This window comes from Chenopodium album, chromosome 19, assembly GCF_948465745.1.
Source record: "Chenopodium album chromosome 19, dcCheAlbu1.1, whole genome shotgun sequence".
In the NCBI taxonomy this organism is placed as follows: domain Eukaryota; kingdom Viridiplantae; phylum Streptophyta; class Magnoliopsida; order Caryophyllales; family Amaranthaceae; genus Chenopodium; species Chenopodium album.
In genome coordinates, this window is record NC_137852.1 from 11,549,994 (window position 1) to 11,576,072 (window position 26,079).

A 26,079-nucleotide genomic window follows, 5' to 3' on the forward strand; every position below is an offset into this window, starting at 1 on the left:
TCGAGTGTTCTAAACCTTCTTTTGTCTATTTTTCTTCCGGCTCCTTCGAGGAGTCATGAGACACTACCATTAGGGGGAATTTGAACTTTGTGTTGGGGACGCGGTAAGATTGGTTGAATGGACCAAAGTTGAGTACATTCGGGAAGGTTAGCTAGGCCTTGGCTAGTCATGACCGTGGTTGATCTTAGGCATATACCTCATGCTCGAGTTTTATTGCTTAAGGATTCTTTTATCTTTACATGTGCTTTTCTTTGAGCGGATTAATCTATTGGTTTCTTTTGCGCCAAGTGAATTGCTTAGGGACAAGCAATTGGCTAGTTTGGGGGAATTTGATAAGTGTTTTATTTGTCCACTTATCATGGTATTTTTTAGCACAATTTTGTTGTCATTTTCCCCTCTTTATCCCCCTTTCCGACTCCTTTTTGTGTATGATTACAACTTTTGGCTTCCCCGTTCCTTTTTATGTGTGTGTTCGTGTTTGTAGATGCAAGGAGAAATTGGTCACATAGCATGAACATGAAGAACTATATTGGAAGCAAAGCACAAGAGGAGAGGGCGTGCAGCCTGTTAGGAGCGGGCGCTCCTGCCTGAACTGCCACATTCTGCCTCCCTAGCACTTTTAGGAGCGGGCGTGCACCTATTTAGGAGCGGGCGCTCCTCCCTGTTTTCCTACAAACTGCCTCAAACTGGTGCAAGAGGAGAGGGCGTGCAGAGAGCCCAGGAGCGGGCGCTCCACACCTAGGAGCGGGCGCTCCTCCTGTTCTGAAGCCCGATTTTGACGGATTTTACGATGTAATTTCTGGGCATATAAATAGGACGCTTAGCTTCAGTTTTGGGGATCTTCTTCCCCTTTAGTTTTCTTAGGCTCTTAGTTCTTCTCAACCCTCATTAATTAGCTTAGATCTTCTCAAACTCAATCATTGTAGTAGATTAATTGAAGATTGTTCTCTTGAATTCAACAATTTCTCAACTTTGAAGCATTTTAAGTAATCTCTTTCCTCTATCTCTTACTCTTTAATTTCAGTTTTTATTTACTTTTAATTGTTAATTTCTCTCTTGATCTTGCTTAATTGTTGTTGCATGTCCAATCTACCTTATTCCTACTACTCCTCTTAACTTATTAACTTAATGCTTGGATTAGAACTTGTTGTTTTGATGTCCCTCACCATGTTTAGTGAGTAGTTAATTAGCTAGGGGTTGGGTGAAGACCCAACCAAGCCATGGGTTGATTGATGTTTGTGCTTGCATGTTCATTTTGGATTGATGATTGATTGTTAAAGAGATGGTTAATTGCATGTGTAATTGGATGGCCACTTATTGCTCATGTATTCACTTCTATGCTTGCATTGAGAGATGAAGTCTAGTTGTGAGCCTTTTCTTATTATGGTTATGCTAATCTCCTCTTGATTATGGTTCCTTGTTTGAATGATGTAGTAGTCTTAGTTGCAACAATTAGGTGAGAAATCTCAATTGCTTGTGCTTTAATGCTTTCTTGGACCGATCGAAAGACAAACCCGAGTTAGTAGTCTACTTCTCATTGTTAAGACTTGGTTGGCCTATCTTGTTAGTTGAGTTTGGCTTAGGAATGCTTAGTGTTGTGGCTTCGAAAGAAGGTAACATTGAGTGCCCCCTCTATCACCCAATTTGTGTTCGTGCTTGCCTATTGATTTGATCCGTTGGTTTGGTTGGAGTCGATCCCTATTCCCCCCTAGTGTTTGTCTCCATAGTAGTTATCTAATCAAAACCCCCAATTTGTGACCGAACTAGATTGCAACCGTTTCATACTCTCGGTGTACTTACCCATTCCCTGTGGATTCGATCCTCTACTTACCCTAGACTTGTCTTAGGTTGGTTTAGGTAGAAATATTGTTTGGCTTGAGGGTGATCGTCCAACGACCGAATATCCCTCTACCAGTGGTCGAGCGTCGCCGGCACAAGGAGGGGGAAGGATGACTGGGCAGCGCTCGAGGGGAACGGTGTTGGGCTGGTCATGGGTTGCTGCGGGGTGGTCGTTGGTGGCAGCGGGGTGCTATGAGTGGCTGGGTTTGGTTTTAGGTTTTTTTTTTTTACATTTTTTTTTTCAACCAATTACATATTGATACGTGTGCAAAAAAATTTAATTCACAATTGTTTACCTGATTGACCAGTTGCAAGTCATTTGGGTGCAATAGAAATTAATACCCCATAAAGTTGGAAGTGATAGATAATAATCGAAAGTTCGGATTAATTTGAACGAACGAGCCAAAGTTCAGATCAATGGAAGCAATTTTTCCTTTTTTTTAAACTTTCAATTTACTTATCCGTCCCTTTATTACATGTCTGTGCTCCTTTTTGGGATGACCAAAATTAAGTGTGTGTTTCTATTTATATGTTGTACTTTTTTACAATATTATTCTCTTTTTGATGATTTGTCCCCCTTTTTCTTTTTCTTTTTTGTACTCTAACATCAATTCTCAATATTTTCTCTGTCCTAATTCCCAACCACCTTTTCTTTCTCTGTATCTCTCTCTAACCCCACATGCATATTTATACTCCCAATTACTTATTTTAAAAATCTTTAACTTTATTAATTCCCGTGTAAAATGAGAAATATACATGTAATAAAGGGACGGAGGGAGTATCTTTGTAGGGAATGACTCAAATGAGTCACTCATCAAGTCACCAGTCGTCAACTTAGGTCATGATTTCACCTTATTTCAAACTTTACTTGTACTCGTATTATTTATTGTAGATCATATTAGCAAAAATAATTTGATTTTTTAAAATTAAAAAAAGAAATTTGTAGATCATATTAGATCATAATTACCTTGTTTAAAATAATTTATTTTATTAACATAGATTCTTATATGTAATCACTAACTATAAAGTAATTAATTAAGTAATAGGGTTCCGGTAATGAATAAATGGGGTTACCTTAACGTATGTAGATTACTTAAATGGAAAAAAGGAGTTATCTATTAAATATGTGGAATTACTCCATTTTTTAAAAACAAAATAATAGGGGTTACTCAAATGAACAAATGGGGTTACTTATTTCTAAATTACTTGATTTTACTTGTATAATAAATTTAGGTTACTTTTATGGACAACATGAGTTTATTCTTATGAAAAAATGAGGTTAATCATACATTTAAACGAAGATTACTCTTACAATCTAATGTGGCCACACCATGTACATACAAGACCTTCCCATATATATATCCTCTTTAATTACTTTATACAAAGTATAAAATATATATATATATATATATATATATATATATATATATATATATATATATATATATATATATATATATATATATATATATATATATATATATATATATATATATATATATAAACCCTCTCCTTTTGGACTTCATCCTGTAATTTTCATAAAACTTTGTACCCTCCCTAATGTTGCGATTATTACGAAACGAAGAGAGTACTCATTTTCAAGTGAATCGGTATGAACGACATAAAAGTACTCCATAAAATACTCCCTATGTACGGGGTACGGATTAATAAACTTGGTGTAACAAACTAACAATAACCGTTCTACCAATGAACAAGTAATAGTAAAGAGGGATAATTGCATAGCATGGCTTAAATTCTAACGTTCATACACACTAGCTAGAAAAAGTGAAAAACACATCTGAAGTTAAGAAGCTCCTTGGAAGTTTGAAAAGGCTTCATTGAATTTATATTCCTGCCATACTAGTTCTTTTTTCCCCATTCTTTGTAGCACAATGATTTCTAATTTTTTGCTCCTCAATTACTTGGCTAGTCTGCATTCTTATTAAACAGAAAGTACTAGCAACTACAAGTATACTTTTATAGAAAGAAACCAATCAAACTTCAAGTAACCAAAGAAGAGGAAAAAGGCTTAGTTCAGTATATGTGACTTGTAGCAAAAGTGCTTGTAAATGACCTCACATGAATATAGGTTGCAATTGATAAGAATAATACAATTTTCTCTTTGGTTTTGTAGATAAATCATGTGGGGATAAAAAGCACAAGTTTGCTATCAGCTACCTTCACACAAATGACAGAGAGATTGCAAGAGAAGAGACCAGCTATTGCCACCCTTTCTATGTTGAGAAGCAGCGGTAGCAGCCCCGTGCAGTGTTACTTCCTAATATTCTTATATATCCCCTGTGTACAGCGTATTGAAAAAGGCAAGCTTATAACACAACAGTGGTAATTTTTTGAACAAACAATTTAGGTAGCTAACTGCATAGCTTGTTAGATAACTATGGCTTCACAGAATCCTATGGTTATTAATTCTATGAGATTAAGTTTCAACTAGCTCCCCTGAGTCCAACTAATACTAATTAGAGCTTAATCATCAACATTCATTAAGCAAACTTTGTCTATTGACTACGACTGTTTTCATCCTTGCTAACTAAATTTGAAGCAAACTTTTAACAGAGTCCTGTGGCTTTGAGACCCTCAATTGTCACAACAGGTCAAAGGGTTGAGTGCCAACAAACATATATTATTTTCTTGTACATTATAAGAACATTATCATAGCAGTTCATGTCCAGTAATATTATAAAATTGACATGCATAAATAAAATAACAATTTAAGCAAAAAAATACACCATAACCATACAATATAAATAAGCAAAAGAACTTGACTTTACAATAACCATTGTCCTACTAGAAGGGCAAATTTAGCAAGGATTTGTACATTTACACAAATCTAACACATTGGTTGTAAGCAAAAACTAAACTTGAATTATCAAAGCAAATTCAAAAGGAAATCTAGTAGTCAGTACCTGCCAGCCATATGCATCCTTGGTACAAAATGATAGTACAGTTTTCTTGTTGATAAATGTATCATGGCGTATTGAAAAAGGGAAACTATAGCATAACAGGGTAATATTTGGCCAAATTTAACAATTTAGGTAGCTAATTGCATCGCATACTCGTACTAGGTAGCTCTGGCTTCACAGATGTCTCATATGGTTAATAATTCTATGAGATCGATATTTCAACAAGCCCCCTTGAATCCAACTAATACAAATTAAGCTTAATCATCAACATTCATTTTAACTTTAGCTCAAACATTTTAAATAGATATAGTGATAGACAGAGTATATCTTGAGCAAATTTTTCAAAACAAACTTTGTCTATTGACTAGTACTGCATTCTGAGTCTTGTACTCTTGTGGCTTTCAGACCCTCAATTGTCACAAAAAGTTTAAACTTGAGTGAAAACAAATACGAATTGCTTTCTTTAAAACTGACATTACAAGAACATTAGTAGTTCATGTTCCTTAGCATTTTAAAATTGAAATGCATAAAACTAAACAATTCAAGTAAGAAAATACACCATAACCATAACATATAGATCGAAAAGCAAAAGAGCCCGACTTTACAATAGCCATTGTCCTAGTAGAAGGCAAGTTTACAGTTCCATAGCAAGCTAAGGCTTTGTACATTGACACAGATCTAACACATTGATTGACAAGCGGTTGTAAGCACAAACCAAACTAAATTTATCAAAGCAAAATTAAAAAGATATTTAGTAGTCAGTACCTGCTGGCCATACATATGCATCCTCTAGGAAGAATATTTTCAATGAACCTGGCTATTCCATTTAACAGGTAAGCCTTCCGTTTTTGAAAGTATTACTTGAAGATGTCATAAAGCTACCCGAAAACACAACCTCACAAGTCGATGAGCTCCTAGGAAGCTTAAACAAGGACTCACAAAACTCACGTTCCTTCCAGAGCTTTTCTTGGTTAGACTTTTTTTCAAAACTAACATCTAAATCAAGCTTTTTCAAAACTTTTGCATTACCTAGAATGTACCTTAGCAACTTGAGTGCACTAGCATTCCCACTAAGTCCCTTTATCTCTATCGTCTTGAGCTTACTTTGCAAACAACTTGGTACAAAATCTGGTGCATGCCAATTCCTCTGCCCCTCTTGGTTACCATAATATATAACAACATTTGCCCAAAGATGCTTTAAGTTTGGGAAGCATTGCAGCGAAACCAACAAGTCCTTACAATCATGAACATTAAACCTATGTAAGGTCGTTGTAAGATGGACTAGATTAAAAAACATGGGCGGATTCACGCTCAAAGCAAGGTAATTGTATACATTATAACACTTCGCCACCTCTAGTTCAAGGTCGTACATACTAGACATTCCTCTGAAAAATTCAGAAACCTTGAATCCATCCGGTTCCCCTTCATATTCACCCATCCTCTTCAAATTAATGCATGCGTTGACTAATGCTGTTGAATTACGGCGAAAGCTATAAGGCAAAGTGGACACAAATACATGATTAATTTCAAGGTGTGTTAATTTGGGTGCATCAATAGATATCTCATCAAAACCCGGCTTCGAACTGGGAATCTCAACTACCAACTTGAAAGACTTTAAATTCGGAAAAGTAAGATTTAGAAGAGGCATTGCATTTGGAGGCTGTCCGTTACATAAGAGATCAAACTTCAAAGTTAATTCTTCTAACAAAGGGGAAGACTCATATAAATACCCTAACCAAGAAGGCACTTGAACAAGGTAGCTTAATGTAAGTTTCTTGAGATTGTGAAGTTGAAGTTGAAGTTGAACAACTCTTTTTTCATCCCAATCAAAATAACCAAACAATTCTAAAATAACGAGAGATTTGCAATTAAGCAAGCAGGAAGGTATTGGTATAAAATCGTCCACAATTTCCCCTTGAAAAATGAATTGTTGCACATTTCGGCGGCAAACAAGATCAAAACATGACTCTAGTTTTTCAAGTTGAAGTGAAGAGGTTATGGACCTGACCTCAAATTTGAAAACGTCGAGTTTATTGGAAGTCAGTTTCTGTAGGATTTTGCTGAGAAAGCGAGTGAGGTTTGGTGATTCACTAATGCAGAGCTCAAAGCGAGTGACGTCGGTCCAGAGGTGGCGCCAACGGCGGGATAAGACCGAGGTAGCGGCGGCAGAATTAATTGGAAGGCGCGAGAGAATGTTGTGGATGATTTCGACTGGAAATGAACTCAAACGGTCTTCTCTGTTGTCAGTTAACCTCCTGCGCCGTCGTCTCACGGGGATGAGTTTAGGCTGGTTTTCCGCCATTTTTTGATCAGACTTGGAAAGGTAGCTTTGGGTTAGAGAGACTAGAATTTGAGTTAGAGAGACTAGAATTTGAGGGGATTTGGATAGATCATAGATGTATGAATTTCAACTTAATTATATTTAAATTTTAATTGGACATTCAATTTTCAAACTCTCTGCATCAAATGCAGTCAGTCACTCAATCGTCACTCCCAACTCCCAAGGATTTCAAACTCACTCGTCATAGTCGTCAGTCACTCAATCGTCACTCCCAACTCCCAAGGATCTCAATTTTTTTTTTTTTTTTATTTAAACTAATCCCTCCGTCTTAAAAAGAACGACCCATTTAGCTAAAACTTTGTCCCAAAAATAATGATCCATTTGCATTAAAACACCCACCAATTTGCTACTCCCTCCGTCCCTAAATTACATTCCTCCTTTTTATTTTTGATATTCCAAAATTACATTCCTCCTTTCTATTTTTGGTATGTTTTTTTTAGTAAATCAACTCTCTTTTTCTGTTATATATTTAATGCTTTCTCACTCATCCTTACCTAATCTCACTCATAATCCTTGTACCAAATTACAATGGATATGATTGGTTAAAAATTTTCAATTAGGAGCATGTGATTGGTCCTTTTTTTTTTGCAAAGGATTGATGACATGTCATGAGTAATAACTACTCTATCTTTGTATTTCCTATTGCATTATCTAATTATTATTATTTGTCTTATTCTTCGCTTCTTAATTCCCGTGTAAATTTTTAAAAAGGAATGTAATTTAGGGACGGAGGGAGTAAATATTTGTGCAAAATTAGCTTCTCATATAAAAAAAAAAAAAATTGATTTTCCATGTTATTTTACTCCCTCCGTCCCTTTATTACATGCCTGTATTCCTTTTTGGGTAATCAAAATTAAATGCCTGTTTCTATTTATAAATATTATTCTTGTTTTGATGATTAGTCATCATTTTTCCTCTTCTTTTTTGTACTTTACATCAATTCCCAATACTTTATCTCTCCTAATTCTCAACCACCTTTTTCTTTCTCTCTATCTCTCTCTAACCCCACATGCATATTTGTACTCCCAATTTTTAGTTTTAAGAAATCTTTAACTTTCTTAATTCCCGTGCAAAATGAGAAATAGGCATGTAATAAAGGGACGGAGGGAGTATTACTTTTTCTCTCTAATTTTTTACAAACCCCATGTAAATTATCTTTCCAATATATTTTTACTTCTTTTTACTTAACTTCCTTAATACCCGCGTAATCAACCCAAATGGGTCGTTCTTTTTGGGACGGAGGGAGTACATTTCTAAACTCTTACTCCCTTGTCCCTAAATTTTAAACAAAAATTTGAGTCAAATTTTATACTCCGTGCACTTTGACTCGAAAATATTCTTAATCTATAAGTGATAACATAATTATTTGAGATGGTTTCAAAAAAAATATATACTCGTAATAATTTGAGATCTTGTTGGATACGTCTCATTGTACATTTTATTGACATTTACTTTTTATACTCCGTAATTTTTACATTTGTGTAAATTGAGATATAACCGTTTTAAAATGCAAAAAGTCAAATACTTACTCCGTTCTTTTATTATTGCACCACTTGACTTTTAAGGAAATTTAACAAATATTGCACCATTTCCATTTAAAGAAACAAGATATGTGTGTTCACACTGCAAATATCCAATATACCCTTACTTTTAACACTTGATCTTTACTTTATGTTTAAATCATATGGTCTTATTTGTACTTTTACCCTTCTTTCTCCTCATCTTTTCCACTACCAAAAAATGTGTGCCCAACGTGTATGGTGCAATAGTAGGAAAATGCTATACATAGCCCTTAGGGCTACATATAAAGCATTAAATTTACACTTGAAAATCGTAAAAAGTTTAGAAATCATAAAAATTTAAGCATTAATTACACTGATTTACACGAGTTTTTGTCCTAAATTTCTAATTTAGTGTATATAATGCTTATATATAACCCTTAAGGCTACATATAGCATTACCCTAATAAAAAAACGGAGAAAGTAGAAAAAATAATTAGAAATGAAGGGAGTAAGTCCTTATGTGTAGTATTTATCTCTATAGTACAGTACACTGTACAAGTACCAATTTTCAATGCAACTATTTCCATTAACATTATGGCCTTGTTTGGTAATTGGCTTTTAGTTGGCTTTTTGGTTGGCTTTTGGCTTTTGGCTTTTTCTTTTGGTCAAACAGCCAAAATACTTGTTTGGTAAATGGCTTTTCAGCTAGGTGAAAAAGCCGGCTTTTCCGCCAAAAACAAAAAGCTAGTGTTACTAGCTTTTTGGTTTTGGCCTTGTTTGGCAATTGGCTGTTGGCTGTTGGCTGCTGGCTGTTTAACTTGGCTTGTTTGACTGGCTGTTAGTATTGGCTGTTTGTAGTGGCTGTTTGACTATTTATTGTATGTAAACATGTTTGGTAAAATCAGCTGTTAGATATTGTCTGTAACTATGCAAAACAACCTTAAAGGGCATTATTATGTATTCTTATACATTTATTATCAGTATTATTAATTATTAATTACTAATACAAAATATTAACTACTAATTTATAATTACTTATTATTAATTATAAACTACTAGTTATTAAGTACTAATTACTAATTATTAAGCACTTAATATTAATTACATATTACTAACAATTGTTAATTACTAGTTATTAATAATTAAGTACTAATAATTACTAATTACGGAGTACTAACTATTAATTTTTAAGTACTTATAACTACTAATTTACTAATTATTAAATAATAATTATTAATTATTAATTACTAATAATAGATTATTAATTACTAATTATAAATTATTAATTACTAATTTTTTATTACTAATTACTAATTATAAATTATTAATTAATAAGTATTGATTATGAATTACTAATTATAAATTATTAACTATTGATTATTGATTATTAATTACTATTTATAAATTATTAATTACTAATTATTAATTACTGATTACTTATTATTAATTACTAATTACTAATTAATTATTAATTAATGATTATTAATTATTAATTATAGATTAATAATTATTAATTACTGATTATTAATTATCAATTATCAATTACTAATTACAAATTAATAATTATTATTAATTAATTACCAATTATTAATTACTAATTATTGATTGATAATTATTAATTATTAATTATTAATTACTAATTATTGATTGATAATTATTGATTGATAATTATTAATTACTAATTATTAATTATTAATTACTATTTATTAATTATTAATTATTAATTATTAATTACTAATTACTAATTATTAATTATTAATTATTAATTATTAATTATTAATTATTAATTATTAATTATTAATTATTAATTATTAATTATTAATTATTAATTATTAATTATTAATTATTAATTATTAATTATTAATTATTAATTATTAATTATTAATTATTAATTATTAATTATTAATTATTAATTATTAATTATTAATTATTAATTATTAATTATTAATTATTAATTATTAATTATTAATTATTAATTATTAATTATTAATTATTAATTATTAATTATTAATTATTAATTATTAATTATTAATTATTAATTATTAATTATTAATTATTAATTATTAATTATTAATTATTAATTATTAATTATTAATTATTAATTATTAATTATTAATTATTAATTATTAATTATTAATTATTAATTATTAATTATTAATTAATAATTATCAATCAATAATTATCAATCAATAATTAGTAATTAATAATTAATAATTATCAATCAATAATTAGTAATTAATAATTGGTAATTAATTAATAATTAATTATTAATTTGTAATTAGTAATTGATAATTGATAATTAATAATCAGTAATTAATAATTAATAATTATTAATCTATAATTAATAATTAATAATCAGTAATTAATAATTAATTAGTAATTAGTAATTAATAATAAGTAATCAGTAATTAATAATTAGTAATTAATAATTTATAAATAGTAATTAATAATCAATAATCAATAGTTAATAATTTATAATTAGTAATTCATAATCAATACTTATTAATTAATAATTTATAATTAGTAATTAGTAATAAAAAAATTAGTAATTAATAATTTATAATTAGTAATTAATAATCTATTATTAGTAATTAATAATTAATAATTATTATTTAATAATTAGTAAATTAGTAGTTATAAGTACTTAAAAATTAATAGTTAGTACTCCGTAATTAGTAATTATTAGTACTTAATTATTAATAACTAGTAATTAACAATTGTTAGTAATATGTAATTAATATTAAGTGCTTAATAATTAGTAATTAGTACTTAATAACTAGTAGTTTATAATTAATAATAAGTAATTATAAATTAGTAGTTAATATTTTGTATTAGTAATTAATAATTAATAATACTGATAATAAATGTATAAGAATACATAATAATGCCCTTTAAGGTTGTTTTGCATAGTTACAGCCAATATCTAACAGCTGATTTTACCAAACATGTTTACATACAATAAATAGTCAAACAGCCACTACAAACAGCCAATACTAACAGCCAGTCAAACAAGCCAAGTTAAACAGCCAGCAGCCAACAGCCAACAGCCAATTGCCAAACAAGGCCTATATTTATATATTCTCAAAGCAATTATATTTTCATTTCTCGAAATAGTTTCCAACTGAAAAAATGATTATACACTTAAAATCAAGCAATGCACATTTTTTGTGTTGGAGAAGTGTGATCATACCACTGAATCACTAGACATGTTCATAGGCGCTAGTGACGTGTCAAAGCTCCTATCAAGCTAAAGAGCCCACACAATGCTGTTATATACTTCCTCCGTTTTTTTAATACTAACAACATTTCTCTAAAATAGAAATGATACAATATTTGCAACACACTATAAATGAAAAGCTATTTTAGGGAAAAACTATACTATTTCTTTTATTCAAAGCACATAGCCCACAAAATTGAGTTATATACTTATATACACTTTTAGGTACTATACTTTGCCAAATGTATTAATTAAGCAACTGAACTTTCATTTGTATCAAATAGAGTACTATAACCTTTACAACAGGTAAATTTTTCATTTGCAACTTACATTAGCCGGTTTAGGGTCTGATCACATTTACTGAACTGAGCTGAACTGACTGAACTGATTGGAGCTGAACTGAACTGAGCTGAAATGAATATTTTATGAGAGAGAGAAATTAGAAGCTGAACTGAACTAAACTGATTAGAGCTGAACTGAACTAAACTGATTAGAGCTGAACTGAAGTGAACTAAACTAAAATTAAGTAAATGTGAACAGACCCTTATTCGATTTTTTTCTAAAAAAAAAATTGAAAGTTTAGTACCCTAATTTCCCATCAATGGCGATCAATTCCTTCACCACTCGTCAATGACTTTCACCATCTTCATTCTCTAGTTCTCCTTCTTCCCCTTTCTCTCTCCTCCCGCCCATCAATGGCAACCAGACCCTCCACTGCACTCCGCCTCCTCTCCCGCCTTCTCCACACTCATCCCTCTCCTGCACCTTCAGCCACTAATTACAACAATCAATTACCACCGCAACAAATTGAAATGATGTTGATCTTGATGTGCACGGAAAAAATTGAAAGTTTAGCACCTTGCTTTAATTGTGTCAGAATTTTAGATTTTTCCTTTTTTTTTTTTTTTTTTGGTTGTTAATTGATACATTTGGCAAAGTTCAGTACAAAATTACACTCTTAACAACCACTTATCTTATTTTAAAGTGTATTATATCATGTGAATCTAAAAAATAATAAAATAAAATATTATGTGAACCTCAAATTTCTTAAATACCGTGAAAAGTGTGTGTTGCAACTATTAAAAGACGGAGGAAATAAGTTCTTAACTTGTATAATAATTTTAAAATAGTAATTTTAAAATAGTTGTACCGAGTAGTTTGTAATTGTGGAGTTACATTAGATGTAGCTTTGATAAAATTGCATAGCATAGCTTGAGATTGGGTGTGCTCGTATATTAGACTGACCCAATAAATCCTCTGAAATAAGTAATTTGTCACATTTAAAATCTATGCGCCCTATACCAATATATATGAACACGAGACACAACTACGGAATTCTATGATTGATGTGGGATCCTCAACCATGATCACATGACATGTTTAGTACTCAAGTGATTAAACACAAGATATATACTTGTCTATGCTAGTACAAAACATTACATTGTAAATCACAAGTACACCAAAATTATACCAACATTTCATTTTTTGTACTAGTATTTTAAAGTTACAAGTACAGAACATTACATACTTCCTCTGTTCTTTTTTACTTGACCCGCTTTGACTTTTACACTATTCACCTCTCCTCTTTTGACCGTCTTTTGTGAATAATGTGTAAGGAAAAACATATTCATGTTGGATCTTTTTGAATTCGTCTCAATAAATACTATCATAATATATAACTTTTATATTTTTTATGTATGGGTAATCAAAGTTGCTGATAGTTAAAGTTTTGCATTGGCAAGCGTGATAAAATAAACAGGTCAAGTAAAAAAGAACAGAGGAAGTAGCAGATAACAAGTACCAACCTAAGTTTGGTCTAATGAGGTTCAATCTCCCTCACTCTCAAAGTGTTTGACCAGCAAATATTGGATATAAAAACCATAAGAGTTGAGATTTTAGACAAGCATTTTCGATCCAACCCAACACGACATGGAATTTTTCCCGGCTCGACCACCCTCCCAACTAAAAAGGCCTAAAAACACAAATTACTTTATTATTCCTTCTAAAGAATATGTATATATATCATATACTACGTATGATGAGAAATTGAAGTCACACTAGCAAAATTCTTTCCTTCAAAGATGAAACTCCAAGAGATTGATCCTACAACCAGCAACAATGGCAGACGCCTTCGCCGGAAACTAAACAACGAAGAACAAGATCGGCTAAGCTCACTTCCAGACTCCATTCTCACCGACATACTCTCTCTCCTCCCAACCAATTCCGCCGCCACCACCTCCGTCTTATCCCGCCGTTGGCGCCACCTTTGGACCACCGTCACCTGCTTCCAATTCGACTTCGATCTCTCCGAAAAAACCTCATCAAAAATCCTTTTAATCGTCAACAACATCTTACATAAGATGATCGCCCCAAAACTTTATGGATTTCACCTCGTATTTCCATCGGAATCCAACTTAGATCGACCTGATGCTACTGAGCAATGCTTTCGAACAATTTTTAGGCGGAAAATTGAACAAATTGTGGTCAATGCAGGATTCAGGAGCTTCTTTAGGGTTCCTGCGGCTTGTCTGTTTGATTCGCAATCTCTGGTAAGTTTGAAATTGATTGGTATGCTTAAGATTGAATTGCCTGAGAATGTTAAAATTCGACTTCCTAATTTGAAGAAGCTTAGTTTATGCTATCTTCTCGATGTTCCGATCATGTTGCGTGATATGTTTGAGTTTTGTCCATTGTTGGAAGATTTGCAATTGAGTTTTGATTTGATTTCTTTGCCACAACCCCAGAATCCACATTCTTTGGTGAATGTGTTTTCGCCGAATTTGAAATCGTTGGATATATGTATGAATTCGTGGTGGTATCTGAAACGAATTCGGATTTTTATTGATGCGCCAAAATTGTCAAACATTAGGATTAGTGATTGTTATTCGTTTTATAGCTTTGTCCAAAATCCAACTTCATTAGCCAGTGCTTGTATTGATTTGAAAGGGAATTCAATAATGGAGTCTAATGATTTTGAGTTACAAGATGAAGAGGATTTGTATGTTAATGGGATGTTCGAGTTTTTGGAAAGAATGTCTAGTGTTGACAACCTTGAGCTAATAATGGTACGAAAACGTACCAATATATTTACCCGTGTTGGGGTGGATATGCCAATCTTTAATAATCTAGCGCGACTTAAAACAAATCGTTTCAAGGATTTGATGCGTTGTTTACATTATTTTCCTAAGTTAGAGCATCTTGAGGTGAGCTTATGTTGGGAAGATAATGATGTTCCAATGGAACAGAGGGATTGGTGTGCACCAGATTCTGTACCAGATTGTTTGGTTAGTGAGCTTAAGACAGTACGAATAGAGGGACTTAAGGGGATCGACGATGACCTTAAATTGCTAGCATACATTCTATGCAATGCAATGGTTTTGGAAACTCTTTACACAACAATTCGTTCCAGGGCCGTACATAGAATGGGTTCTAAAGTGTTGAAGGAATGTCAATTCTATAAATACTTGTACAATCTTCCGAGGAGCTCCTCAACCTGTAAGGTTGTGGTTCCAAAGAGAGAGACAGCATCAGGTGGTTTCTTCAAAAATTGATATGCAACTTCTTGCTGTCCAAATACCAATATATAAGCTGTTATAGATATTTACTACTCAATTTATAATTTATTTTACTGATACAATGGCTGTTGCATTTTCTGCGTGTTCACTTCTTTTACTTAATGGCTGTTGTAAATAATACGAGTTATTGTTGGCTTATATTATTTGTACAATGGTTATTGTAATTACTAAATGTAAACTTATTTTACTCATACAGTGGTGGCTCTTTGATCCATGCCTCAAATTGTTTTCTGTAATGGGAAAACATACATCATACACATGAATTTAGCTTTGTTAGACATACATTAACAAAGCAGGGGATTAAGATGCTTGAATTCTCTTTTTACCTTTGATTTTGTTTGAGGTTATTTGACGAAATTATAGACTAGCCTTGAGCCCAATACAAATAAGGAAGAAGATAGCAAAGAATAACTATGCTAACAGGGTGTGAGACTGAAACCTTGGACATTGTAGAATCTAGTTCTCTCTTTCCATATATGTTTATGGTGCAAGGTGTATTCTAACAATACATTCCTATGAAATCAGAGCTCATAGATAATTTCAGTGAAGCACATAAACTACAGCTTATCTCTGTCACTAGCCTTACTGCTCTATTTAGCTGCTCTTAAGTTCAGATTCAAAATCTTAGCCGCTTCTTTATACTGCAGCAGCCTCAAATTGTCGCCCCAAACTTCCAAAGAGAAAGCACATTCATAGAATGAGTGCTACACTTTTTCAACTGGTTGTGACACAAAACACAATTAATACCACATTAAATTCAACATTAGCTGAACCTCTCTGTTGTGTACAATTCATTCTGAAATATAAACAGCATATAAAAAATATTTTTTTTTTCCCCCACATTTTTTAAACGTAGGAATTAGATGTTCTGAATAGTAAAGACATTGTTAGCATGGATTCATTAGATCAGAGAGATGAATATTACATCTTTATAAAAAATGAGAAAATTAGGGAATTTTGAAAGAGTTGTTTCAGGAAACTGTTACTCCCTAAATTACAGGACTATTTTCACTAATTCTAAAAGGGGCTCAAAGACCATCCCAGCTTCAATAGACCATCACTTACCATCAAATTAGTTAATTTCATCAAACAAACAGCAAATACCTTCACCTACAAAACTTTTGCCATTTTCAACTATTAATTCTAGCAACAGTATTACAGTAAGGACATCCAAGTCCATTTAAGCCAAAAAAGAGATGGGTGCCTGAAAGAAAATTCTTTTGCTGCGATGGAGTATAGCAACAACACTAAATCCATGCGACCTTCAAAGTACCCAGTATTTGTAAGACGTATGCAAGGCCATCCCTAGCAAATTGGTCAATGCAGAACCATACGAGATGCTGATTCTGATGCAATCAATGTATCATTCCTGTGAACTAAGTACGTGACAGTCGCACAAACTGTTGATGCTCATCTCACCAATGACCTCAGAGCAGCCTCAACATCAGCAAGTGGCTGACCAGCATAAAGCTTTAGTTTTCCCTTCCTTAGAACAAATACTTTGTTGTCAAGAGTTTCTGCCATTTCTTTGAATTCCTGTATCATGTTATGAATATATGGACAGTTCAATATGCCTTGCCTACCAGTGATATAAAGGTTTATGCACAGCTATGCAGAAAAAAATTTGTTGTGATAAGGTATTGCTTTCATTCCTATAAATTATACATCACTATTATCCTTAGTAGTTTACATCTCCATCATTCTAATAGTCTTCCAAGTTTTTTGTTAAAGGTATCAATAATGCTGGAAAATCACACATTATAGTTGTTTAATTTGGAAACGGGTAGGATAGAAATTTGGCCTATTATTTAGGGACGGAGGAAGTATATCAGATAAATTTTTCAGGATATGGATAGCAACCTCGAGATACTACTACTGTTTCCCTGACAAAATAAAAAAGAAGATACAGCATATTTTGAGTTTTACCTTTGTTGAAATAGGAGCAATATCTACAGCAGCATCAGGTAGATCCTCAAAAGCTGATTCCAGAAGATAACTGAAGTTCTTAGCATCATTGCGATCTTCAAAAGCAACAGTGTAAGATGAGTAAGACTGATTCTCTGCATCGGTGTAGATCCTTATGTTATAGAATCCCCGCTGTGCTTCGTCACCTATACCATTTTGCATCAAAATGACCTAGAAAAAGTGTTTTTCGTCAGGACAAATATGGGTATTTTAAAAGTTCTGTATAGTAAATTGGGAGGGAAAATGACAGATAAGAGCTATAAAGATTTGATACAGGTTTCCCAGTTTAAAAGATGAACAGTTGGCAAATGCTATCACAAATCCACAAAAGCAAGTGAGTTGAAGTAGAGATTCATATTTCAGAGGAGCACAAAATACACTTTAATTAAATTTCAAAGCTATTCTGAGATTTCTGACAGCAAAAAATTAAGATAATTTACAAAAATGTACTGTTTAATACTACATTCATACCATATTAAAGCTGTGGATTGAAGATTATGGAAGCAACACATTTTAAATAACTACTATTGCTTATTTAGAATTTTAGATAATACTTTGCATCATTTTCCCGTAAATCACAATCTACAACAATCCAAGCTGCTATTACAATAGTCAAGACTGGGATAAAGACTACGCAAATAAGGCATTCAGTTCAAAGTTCAACATGGGACATAGAACGCATATGCTAGAGTAAATTCAAGAGCATAGCAGCTTATAACAGAGGACTTTAGGGGGTGGGGATGATTCCAATAAGAAAGAAAATTTAACATCCAACAAAATTCAATAAGTCCAACAAAAAAAAAAATTGTTCTGTATTGAAGGATATACAATCTCTGTCCAAATTAAAATGTTATTCAAACTATATATCATGATGACAATTATTTACAAGCACGAGTGCCAATTTCTTTGTTAAGAGGTTTAGCGAAAATGGAATGCTTAATCAAAGCATGAATAAAAATACAGATCCATGTCCTAGCTCAACCATCAATACTCCAAAATACTTGCAAAAACATTAGAAAAGCCTCCCATAGTCCATCTGCCTCAACTATTTCCCTTTCCAGTAATCAGTAATAATAGTAGGCAAGACGTCACAACATGAGCATGTAATATTTCTACATAGAATTGTCTGCTTCACACCAGTAAACGCAAAATACTAATTTGTAGTAAAAAATTCAGCTTGCAAGATCCATAAGTTAATTGACTAGATACTTCCATTTAGGACTGATTAACATAAATATTTATATATATTCCTTGATGAAAGAACATGATTAAGCTTGAAACAAACAGTATGAAAAAATGAGCAACAAAGGTTGGACAGAGTTATCTACTCACAAGAACATATGGAAGTTTTGACCACCAAGGATCAACATTCTCTAGGTCATCCTTATCAATGCTCCGGGGTAGTTTGCTTTCTAGTTTGTTAGAATTGGATTGACCATTTCTTCGTGGCATCGTAGGTGACTCGGATGTTATTGAGGCAGCAGGATCAGTCATCTTCTTTTTACCTTCAGTTGCAACAGTGCTGGACACTTTGCCTCCGGATCCCTTGTCCAAACTGTTTCCATCACTAGAGTCCTGGACAAGACCTAAATATTTAACAAATAACTGAAAGATGTACAAATAATTTTTTACAACTGCAAAGTTAAGACTTAGTGAATCCGATTAGTGTAAACTATATGCCAGCACTTCTAGCAACAGCAATTAGATGACTTGAATGCCTTGAAAGCAATAGAACCATATAAGAATGTGCAAAGAGGCATGAAAGAATAGCCATCCTCAAGATTTCCTTCTTGAAGTTTATAATCACACCATAGCTTTTTCAGAACGTCTTATAGGTTGAGCTTTCAAATTTCCTTTAAATAGATGGCTACAAATACATTATATATTTCTTACCATTGTATGAAGCACAACTTTATCTAAATTCTTCTATTATTCATATTAGGATAAGCAACACAGCCTTACATTTCTTAGTTTCAAATCTTTCTCAGCCACCTCCATCAAGTCTACTCTTTAGTGTATAGCTATCTTCATGCTAAAAGTTTTTATTCCCACGAAATTATTCAGCCCAGTTTGTAAGAAAAGAAAAACTACATAATTATCAAGGAAAACTGTATCCAATATGGTGGGCTTTGTTGGGTTATTTGTAAAATAAGCAATGAACTTAGGTAACTATTTGTTATTTACTCAAATGAGTAATCAACAAATCCACACTATGCCTCTATGACAACAACTTGTGATGAATAAAGAGTACCAATATAACTCCCAAAAACTCAGGTAACAAAATCTACACTATAACTCTATGGCAACAAAAGCCTTATCAAAATAAAATCATTTTCTTTTATTCTTCACACCTATTGATGGACCTAGGTCCTACCACTAGAATCGAAGCTTTCATATATCATATATGTTGCACTATCCAAAAACATTTGTCAAGTCATGATATTAAGCTCCTATACAAAGGTAACAACTTAAGAGCCATTTTCAAATATAAAAGGAATAAAAAAGAAAAAAGCAATACTACTAATCTGAAAGAAAGAAACTCGGCAATCATATTTGACAAACATAAGAAGGCTAGAATATATATTAGTTGACAGCTCATGAAACACCAGATTACCTTTTACAGGTTTGGCAACCTCATTTATTTCTTTGCTCAACGTTTTTGCTGTCCTGTTGCTTCCCAAGGCAGATGAACCATTTCCTGGTTTGGCACCCTCATTGCTTCCCTTGCTTGCTTTTTTTGCTGTGTTATTGCTTCCCGAGGAAGTTGAGCAATTGATTCCCTTGTCCAACTTCTTTCTTGCACCATTGCTTCCAAACCCTTTCCCAGGGCCTTTCAATTGTGCAGAACTTTGAGGTACCGGTATCTTCCCTTCTTTATCCATACCATTATTGCAGTTTTCAGGAATAGTTTCCTCAATAACATCTATTATCTGACTATTATCATTACCACTTCCCGTTCCCTCAACTGGTTTTTCATCATTTCCACTACTATGTTTCTCTCTTACACCATCAATATTTTGAAATCCTTTAGGTTTCTCTTCAGGTTTAGTCAAATGACTTCTAAATTTATGCTTCATCTTAAACAATAACATACTATCTTCTTCTTTACCATCCAAAGCCTTATTTTTCTCCTCCTTCCCAGACCCCTCTGATTTATTTAAAAAATTTACATTCAGCGAAGGTGCTGGATATTTTTTCTTCAACTTACTTAACCGTACATCAACTTCCTTCACAATACCACTATTGATCTTAGAATCTTTACTCTCAAAATCCTCAATATCATCCTCATCATCACTCACATCATTTAAATCTGCTTCTCCATTCTCTACTTTCTTCCTCTTTTCAGCCTCTCTTACCTCCCACGCCATCTTTCTAATTTCAGAAATCTTTGCTTCCATTTCTGACTCATTCACGTCCAAACCAGCCCAATCCTTCAGAAAAGTATTCCCATTAATTCCCACTTCTCCTTCTCGCATCCCCAGCCCAAGCTCCTTTTTCCTATCCCCAACTACCAAATTCCCATTATTCTCATCAGACTTATTAGAACCCATTACCCAAACAGCAACAACCGTCTGTAAAACAAATAAACCCACAAATGAACCAACAATCTTAACAATGGAACTGCCTGAAATTCCACCATAACCCACCAAACTTCGAGCCTCTGAATCCCTAACAACTTCTAGTTGACTCAAACCAGATTCATTCTCTGATTCTTCGACAAAGCTAGAACCCAATTGTTCCTTAGTGGAATCCAAAGGAACCTCAACATTTGGTTCAATTGGCTGAATGGGAGCTTCTATATGATCATCCAAAGGAATATTGTAGGGTTTAGTAAGGGTTTTAAGGATCTTAGGGCGCAAGTAGTTTTTCCTCTTAGCACGCCTCAAAGACGAAGAGGGTACACGAATCGAGCATTGAATTATCGTTTGTCTAGGTGATTTGTGAGCCTTGTATGAGACAAAGGTGGCAAAGGGATAAGGCAAACTCGCCAATGCCACCATTTTTCCCACTTAAAATTCAACTTTATCAATCTTATCCTTCTATTTCAATGAAAAGTCCAATATAATTCTCAATAATCAATCAAATTAAACAACCAGCGAGCAACTGAATACTACTATATTGCTACTTTCATTAAATTGCCGATTGTAACTCAATCAAACAAAATTGAAGAACCCTAATCCCCCATTATTAAAAAAAAAAAAAAAAAAAAAAAAAAAAAATACCCAAAACAGCAAATCATCAACCTAAAATTCCCAAATGTTAAAGACAGTAAATTCCTCTTTTTTCATAAAAATTAGCAATTAAATTAGGCCAAAATAACAACATACAGAACTGAAAGAGATGGAAATCCGTGGAAATTTCTCAGCAACAATAGCTTATATTCGATACCAGGGTAGTGAATTTGGAAGCAAAGGTGAACTCGGCAGCATCGTCTACTTCAGAAGACCACAGCACAAGTAGAGTGAGAAAGAGAGGGAAGGAGAGGAGGGAGAAAGATGCATAGGAAATTGCATTATTTGAATGGGCTTATCCCCAAATTGGGGTTTTCAATTCAGTAATTTTGAGTTAGCCCCTGAATATTGCCCTATTACAAACACGAAAATTACATATTTGAAAAGTTTATAATAAAACAAATCTAACAAAATTCATTTTTGATAATATTTTTTTTTACAAATTAGTATTAAAATGCGGTTAAAGTTTAGTCAAATTATTAAATTAGATCATACCACATCAGATAATAAAAATTCAGATTAGATCTTGTTAAAAATCAGACCAAATCTCCTTATTTCAAGTAAACAAGGTAAAATAGTTTCTCAATTTAAGAATCACTTCTAATTTTTGATGGGCCTAACAAATTTATTTCTTACAAGTGTTTCTATAGAAATAGTTTCTGGAAAACTACTTCTGGGAAACAGAAGTTGTTTTTTCAGAAGTTTGGCCAAACAAACCCTAAGTCCTAAACATTAATTTTACAGTTTTGGTGAGGTTAATGTTTGATATGTTTTGAATTTTTAAAGAATACTATATTTCATTAATAAAAGTCATACGACATTCACAATTAACAATTGACTGTAATGAAAATATCTTTAACAAAATCAAACAAGAATCAACCGGTTTGATATGTGTTTGAATATTTTTCTGATTTGACCTTAATAATTTTACAATAAAGATTTGTATTATTTATTTTTTTTCTAACAAGAAGTTTATTGAACGAAGATCAAATTACAATCTTAAGGGCTGCTATCAACACACAAACATGAAAAGAAAACCTTATTAATGAACCTTAGGGCCTGTTCACATTTACTTAATATCAGTTCAGTTCAGTTCAGTTCAGCTCCTAATTTCCCTCTCTCATAAAATATTCATTTCAGTTCAGTTCAGTTCAGCTCCAATCAGTTCAGTTCAGTTCCTCGGTTCAATAAATATGAACAGGCCCTTAGTTGAGGCACCATGTCTAAACAAACCCATGGACAACTAAGGTATGGAGTTGTGATGAAAAGATCACTAATTGCATAACACCATTGACTTTGAAGTCGGAAAAACCAAGAGAAACTAACTGGAACTTTATTACTCGTATAGACCAGGAATTGCCAAATTAACTGAAAAAACCGAGATGGGCTGAGTGAAGAAAACTGAAACTTGCAAAAATAAAAAAAATAAAAAATCAAAAGGGAAGTTGTAGAAACTACCACCAACCAAAAGAATGCACCGTGTTGTAGAAAAACGGACTGTTGACACCTTTTTTTTCTTTTACGTTTCCATTTATTTGGACATTTTTTGGTCAATCAAGATATTGACTGGACTTGCTTCATTTCTTTGCTAGGGGTGAACATAGACTGCATTTGGTGCGGCCTGGAAATCAAACCATAAAGATACAGTTTGACATTTTTTCAAACCAAACAAAACCATATTTCATGTCAAACCAAACCAAACCAAACCGCATTAACACAATTTGATGTGATTTGATTTATGGTTTTACATTCCTTTGATTTATTATTGTAATTTTTTTTATGTTAATAGTTTAACTGGACAACTTAAAATTATGTGGTAGAAAATAAAATAACTTGCAATTAAATTTTTATAAACCAAAGTTAAAGTTTAACCGTAAACCAAACCGAATCGCTAAAATACGGTTTGGACGTTTGGTGTGATTCGGACCAAACTCTTACACAGTTACACCCCTATTCCCCTAATCTTTTGCCTTCTTCTGTAAACCCCTACACCTAAAAAACAAAACAATACAGAGAGAGCGAGAGTGAAGACTGAAGAGTGAAGAGAGGGATTGATGGAGAAATTCAAAATCATGAAATACTATACCAGAAAACGACCCAGAAGAGCAAATGAGGAAGAAGAAGAAGAAGAAGACAGGCTGAGTTCACTTCCAGACGCCATTCTCACCGACATTCTTTCTCGCCTTTTACTCGATTTAGCCGCCGCTACCTCCGTCTTATCCCACCGTTGGCACCACCTCTGGACTGGCGTCACCCGCGTTGATCTCAAAGTTTACAATCGACCAGATTCCACCGCAACAATCAGATACATCCTACGCCAGCTTACTTGTCGGAAACTCCACCACTTTGGTGTTACTCTCAAAGAACCAGAAATTGTGGTTACTTCTCCTGCAATTTGTGTATCAGAATCAGATTCATGGTTCCGCGAAGTTTGCAGCCGAAATGTGGAAAATATCAGTGTAAATTCAGGGTATGATGTTTCCTTTTCATTACCAGCTTTTCTGTTCAATTCTCAATCTTTGGTAACTTTGACATTACTGGGTTTGCTTGAACTGCCGAATATTGATGATTTTTGTGTTAATCTTCCTAATTTGAAGAAGCTTTCGTTAGACCAGCTTGATGATGTCCCTCTTTGTTTGGAGACTTTAATCAATTCTTCCTCACTTTTGGAACATTTGGATTTAGTGTTCAATCTAGATATATATAGTCATGTTGTGAATATAATTGCTTCTAATTTGAAGTCATTGTCTATAAGAATGCTAGACAGTACTCGGGACACTAGAGTATATATTGATGCACCCAAATTGGAAGACCTTAAAATTAATGATTGGAGTTCAATTTATTACTTTCTCCCGAATCCATCTACATTAGTTAAAGCGTGTATTGGATTGAAGAGTGTTGACGGGTATTTTCTGGAATTAGAAGGTCAAGAGGAGGATGAGCAGGATTACGGCTCATTATCTGGACTACGAAAAAAATATATTCGCGAGATGACCAAGTTTGTTGGAGGATTATCTAGTGTTAGCAAACTTGTGCTGAAGCTAGAGAGTTGGACCAATATTTTAAGATATGTTAGTTATGTGAATCTGCCAATCTTCTCAAATTTAACCTATCTTGAAACAAATTGCCTTAAGGATTTGCTGATTTCCTTAAATTGTTTTCCCAACTTAGAGCATCTTGAAGTCTGCTTACAATTAAATGATGATAAAATGGAGAAAAGGAGTTGGTGTGCACCGGATTCAGTTCCAGATTGTTTAGTAACTAAGCTAAAGACTATACTAATAACGGGACTAAAGGGCATTGATGATGAACTCGGGCCTCTGGCATACATTCTGAGTAATGCAATTGTTTTGGAAAAGCTTCTTGTACATATTTGTACAGTGGATGGGGCATATGTTGAAAATGAACGTGAAAAGGCGTATGCAGTCTGGAAGGAATGTCAGTTTTGTAGGTCATTGTTAAACCTTCCAAGGAGCTCCTCGACATGTGAGGTTGTGGTTTCTGGTAGGTCAGTCACAGCATCAGGTAATGCCGTACAAGGCAAATTCCTTACATGTCGAATGAATTTGGGTGAATATACCTGAAAGATGCAACTTGTTTTCCAATGCAACTTTCTAGCTGATGGGTTGCAGACTTGCAGGTATGACTATTTACTACTAAGTTCTAATTGATTTTTGGTTTATGTATAATTACGTGTAGTTTTGGTTTAGGCATAACAATGTTTCTAGAAATGCGATAAGTAATTTTGGATGTGTATCAAGGTATCGTAGCCTTGCAATGTATTTTACTCTTTTCTATAAGGTTTATATGATATATTCAAGATCGTTTACTACTTTACTTCTCTATATATGGTTATGCCTTAGTGTGTGTAGTATGAACTCTGAAGCACATCTATAAATGTAATGAAATTTTCCAAAAGCTCACTTGTGTATCGATAGATTAAGAAGCTTAAATTCGAAAGTTGTTCTAAGCTAATTTATGACTATCATTTCCCCATATATTAACATGTATGGCTGATTTATGAGAACAGGTTTCTTTGCAACTAGTGATCTATTTGTAAATACTAAATAGAACAGTAAGGCAGAAGATCAAAGTAAGAAACTGCTAGGTACATATTTATCTGTATAGATATTTGACATATTATATGGAGTAAAGATTACTAAGAAAAGTTGGGGTGGGGATTTTTTTTTTTTTTTTTTTATAACATGGACAGTGCAGAAGCTGTATTTATGGGTGATGGGAGTTTAGTAATCCTGTATATTCCCTTTCTGTTTAGAATGCTAAAGTTAGGCAGCATCTCTTTGTGCTTATACAGTCACACTCAGATTATTGCACTACCCTAGTCATCTAATTGGGAACAATGGGAAGTGATACTTGCCTTGTTTTTACTTATTTTCTATTTTTCTATGAGTATATGTTAAATACAATGTAGAATTGTGAGTAGATAGTAGTATTAAAAGAAGGTACTGTGAATCAAATATGACCAT

The 26,079-nt window shown here is 33.0% G+C and overlaps 4 protein-coding genes across 4 annotated transcripts; 2 read left to right on the plus strand and 2 right to left on the minus strand.

Annotated features, from left to right (window-relative positions):
* Positions 1-5,586: 5,586 nt before the first annotated feature.
* On the minus strand, positions 5,587-7,062 carry LOC145594049 (F-box/FBD/LRR-repeat protein At5g22660-like). Its single transcript, XM_081650396.1, has one exon. The coding sequence runs from the start codon at positions 7,060-7,062 to the stop codon at positions 5,587-5,589; it is 1,476 nt and encodes a 491-aa protein (XP_081506522.1).
* Positions 7,063-13,886: 6,824 nt separating this feature from the next.
* Positions 13,887-15,586, plus strand: LOC145595587 (F-box/FBD/LRR-repeat protein At2g26030-like). Its single transcript, XM_081652002.1, has one exon. The coding sequence runs from the start codon at positions 13,902-13,904 to the stop codon at positions 15,369-15,371; it is 1,470 nt and encodes a 489-aa protein (XP_081508128.1). The 5' UTR covers positions 13,887-13,901; the 3' UTR covers positions 15,372-15,586.
* A 688-nt stretch (positions 15,587-16,274) lies between these two features.
* Positions 16,275-22,060, minus strand: LOC145596003 (uncharacterized). The gene is made up of 4 exons (XM_081652429.1): positions 19,975-22,060; positions 18,693-18,946; positions 17,322-17,531; positions 16,275-16,931 (listed from the first exon to the last, which is right to left on the minus strand). The coding sequence occupies exons 1-4, from the start codon at positions 21,359-21,361 to the stop codon at positions 16,806-16,808; spliced, it is 1,977 nt and encodes a 658-aa protein (XP_081508555.1). The 5' UTR covers positions 21,362-22,060; the 3' UTR covers positions 16,275-16,805.
* A 1,538-nt stretch (positions 22,061-23,598) lies between these two features.
* Positions 23,599-25,362, plus strand: LOC145595817 (F-box/FBD/LRR-repeat protein At5g22660-like). Its single transcript, XM_081652244.1, has one exon. The coding sequence runs from the start codon at positions 23,647-23,649 to the stop codon at positions 25,174-25,176; it is 1,530 nt and encodes a 509-aa protein (XP_081508370.1). The 5' UTR covers positions 23,599-23,646; the 3' UTR covers positions 25,177-25,362.
* The last annotated feature ends 717 nt before the right edge of the window (positions 25,363-26,079 follow it).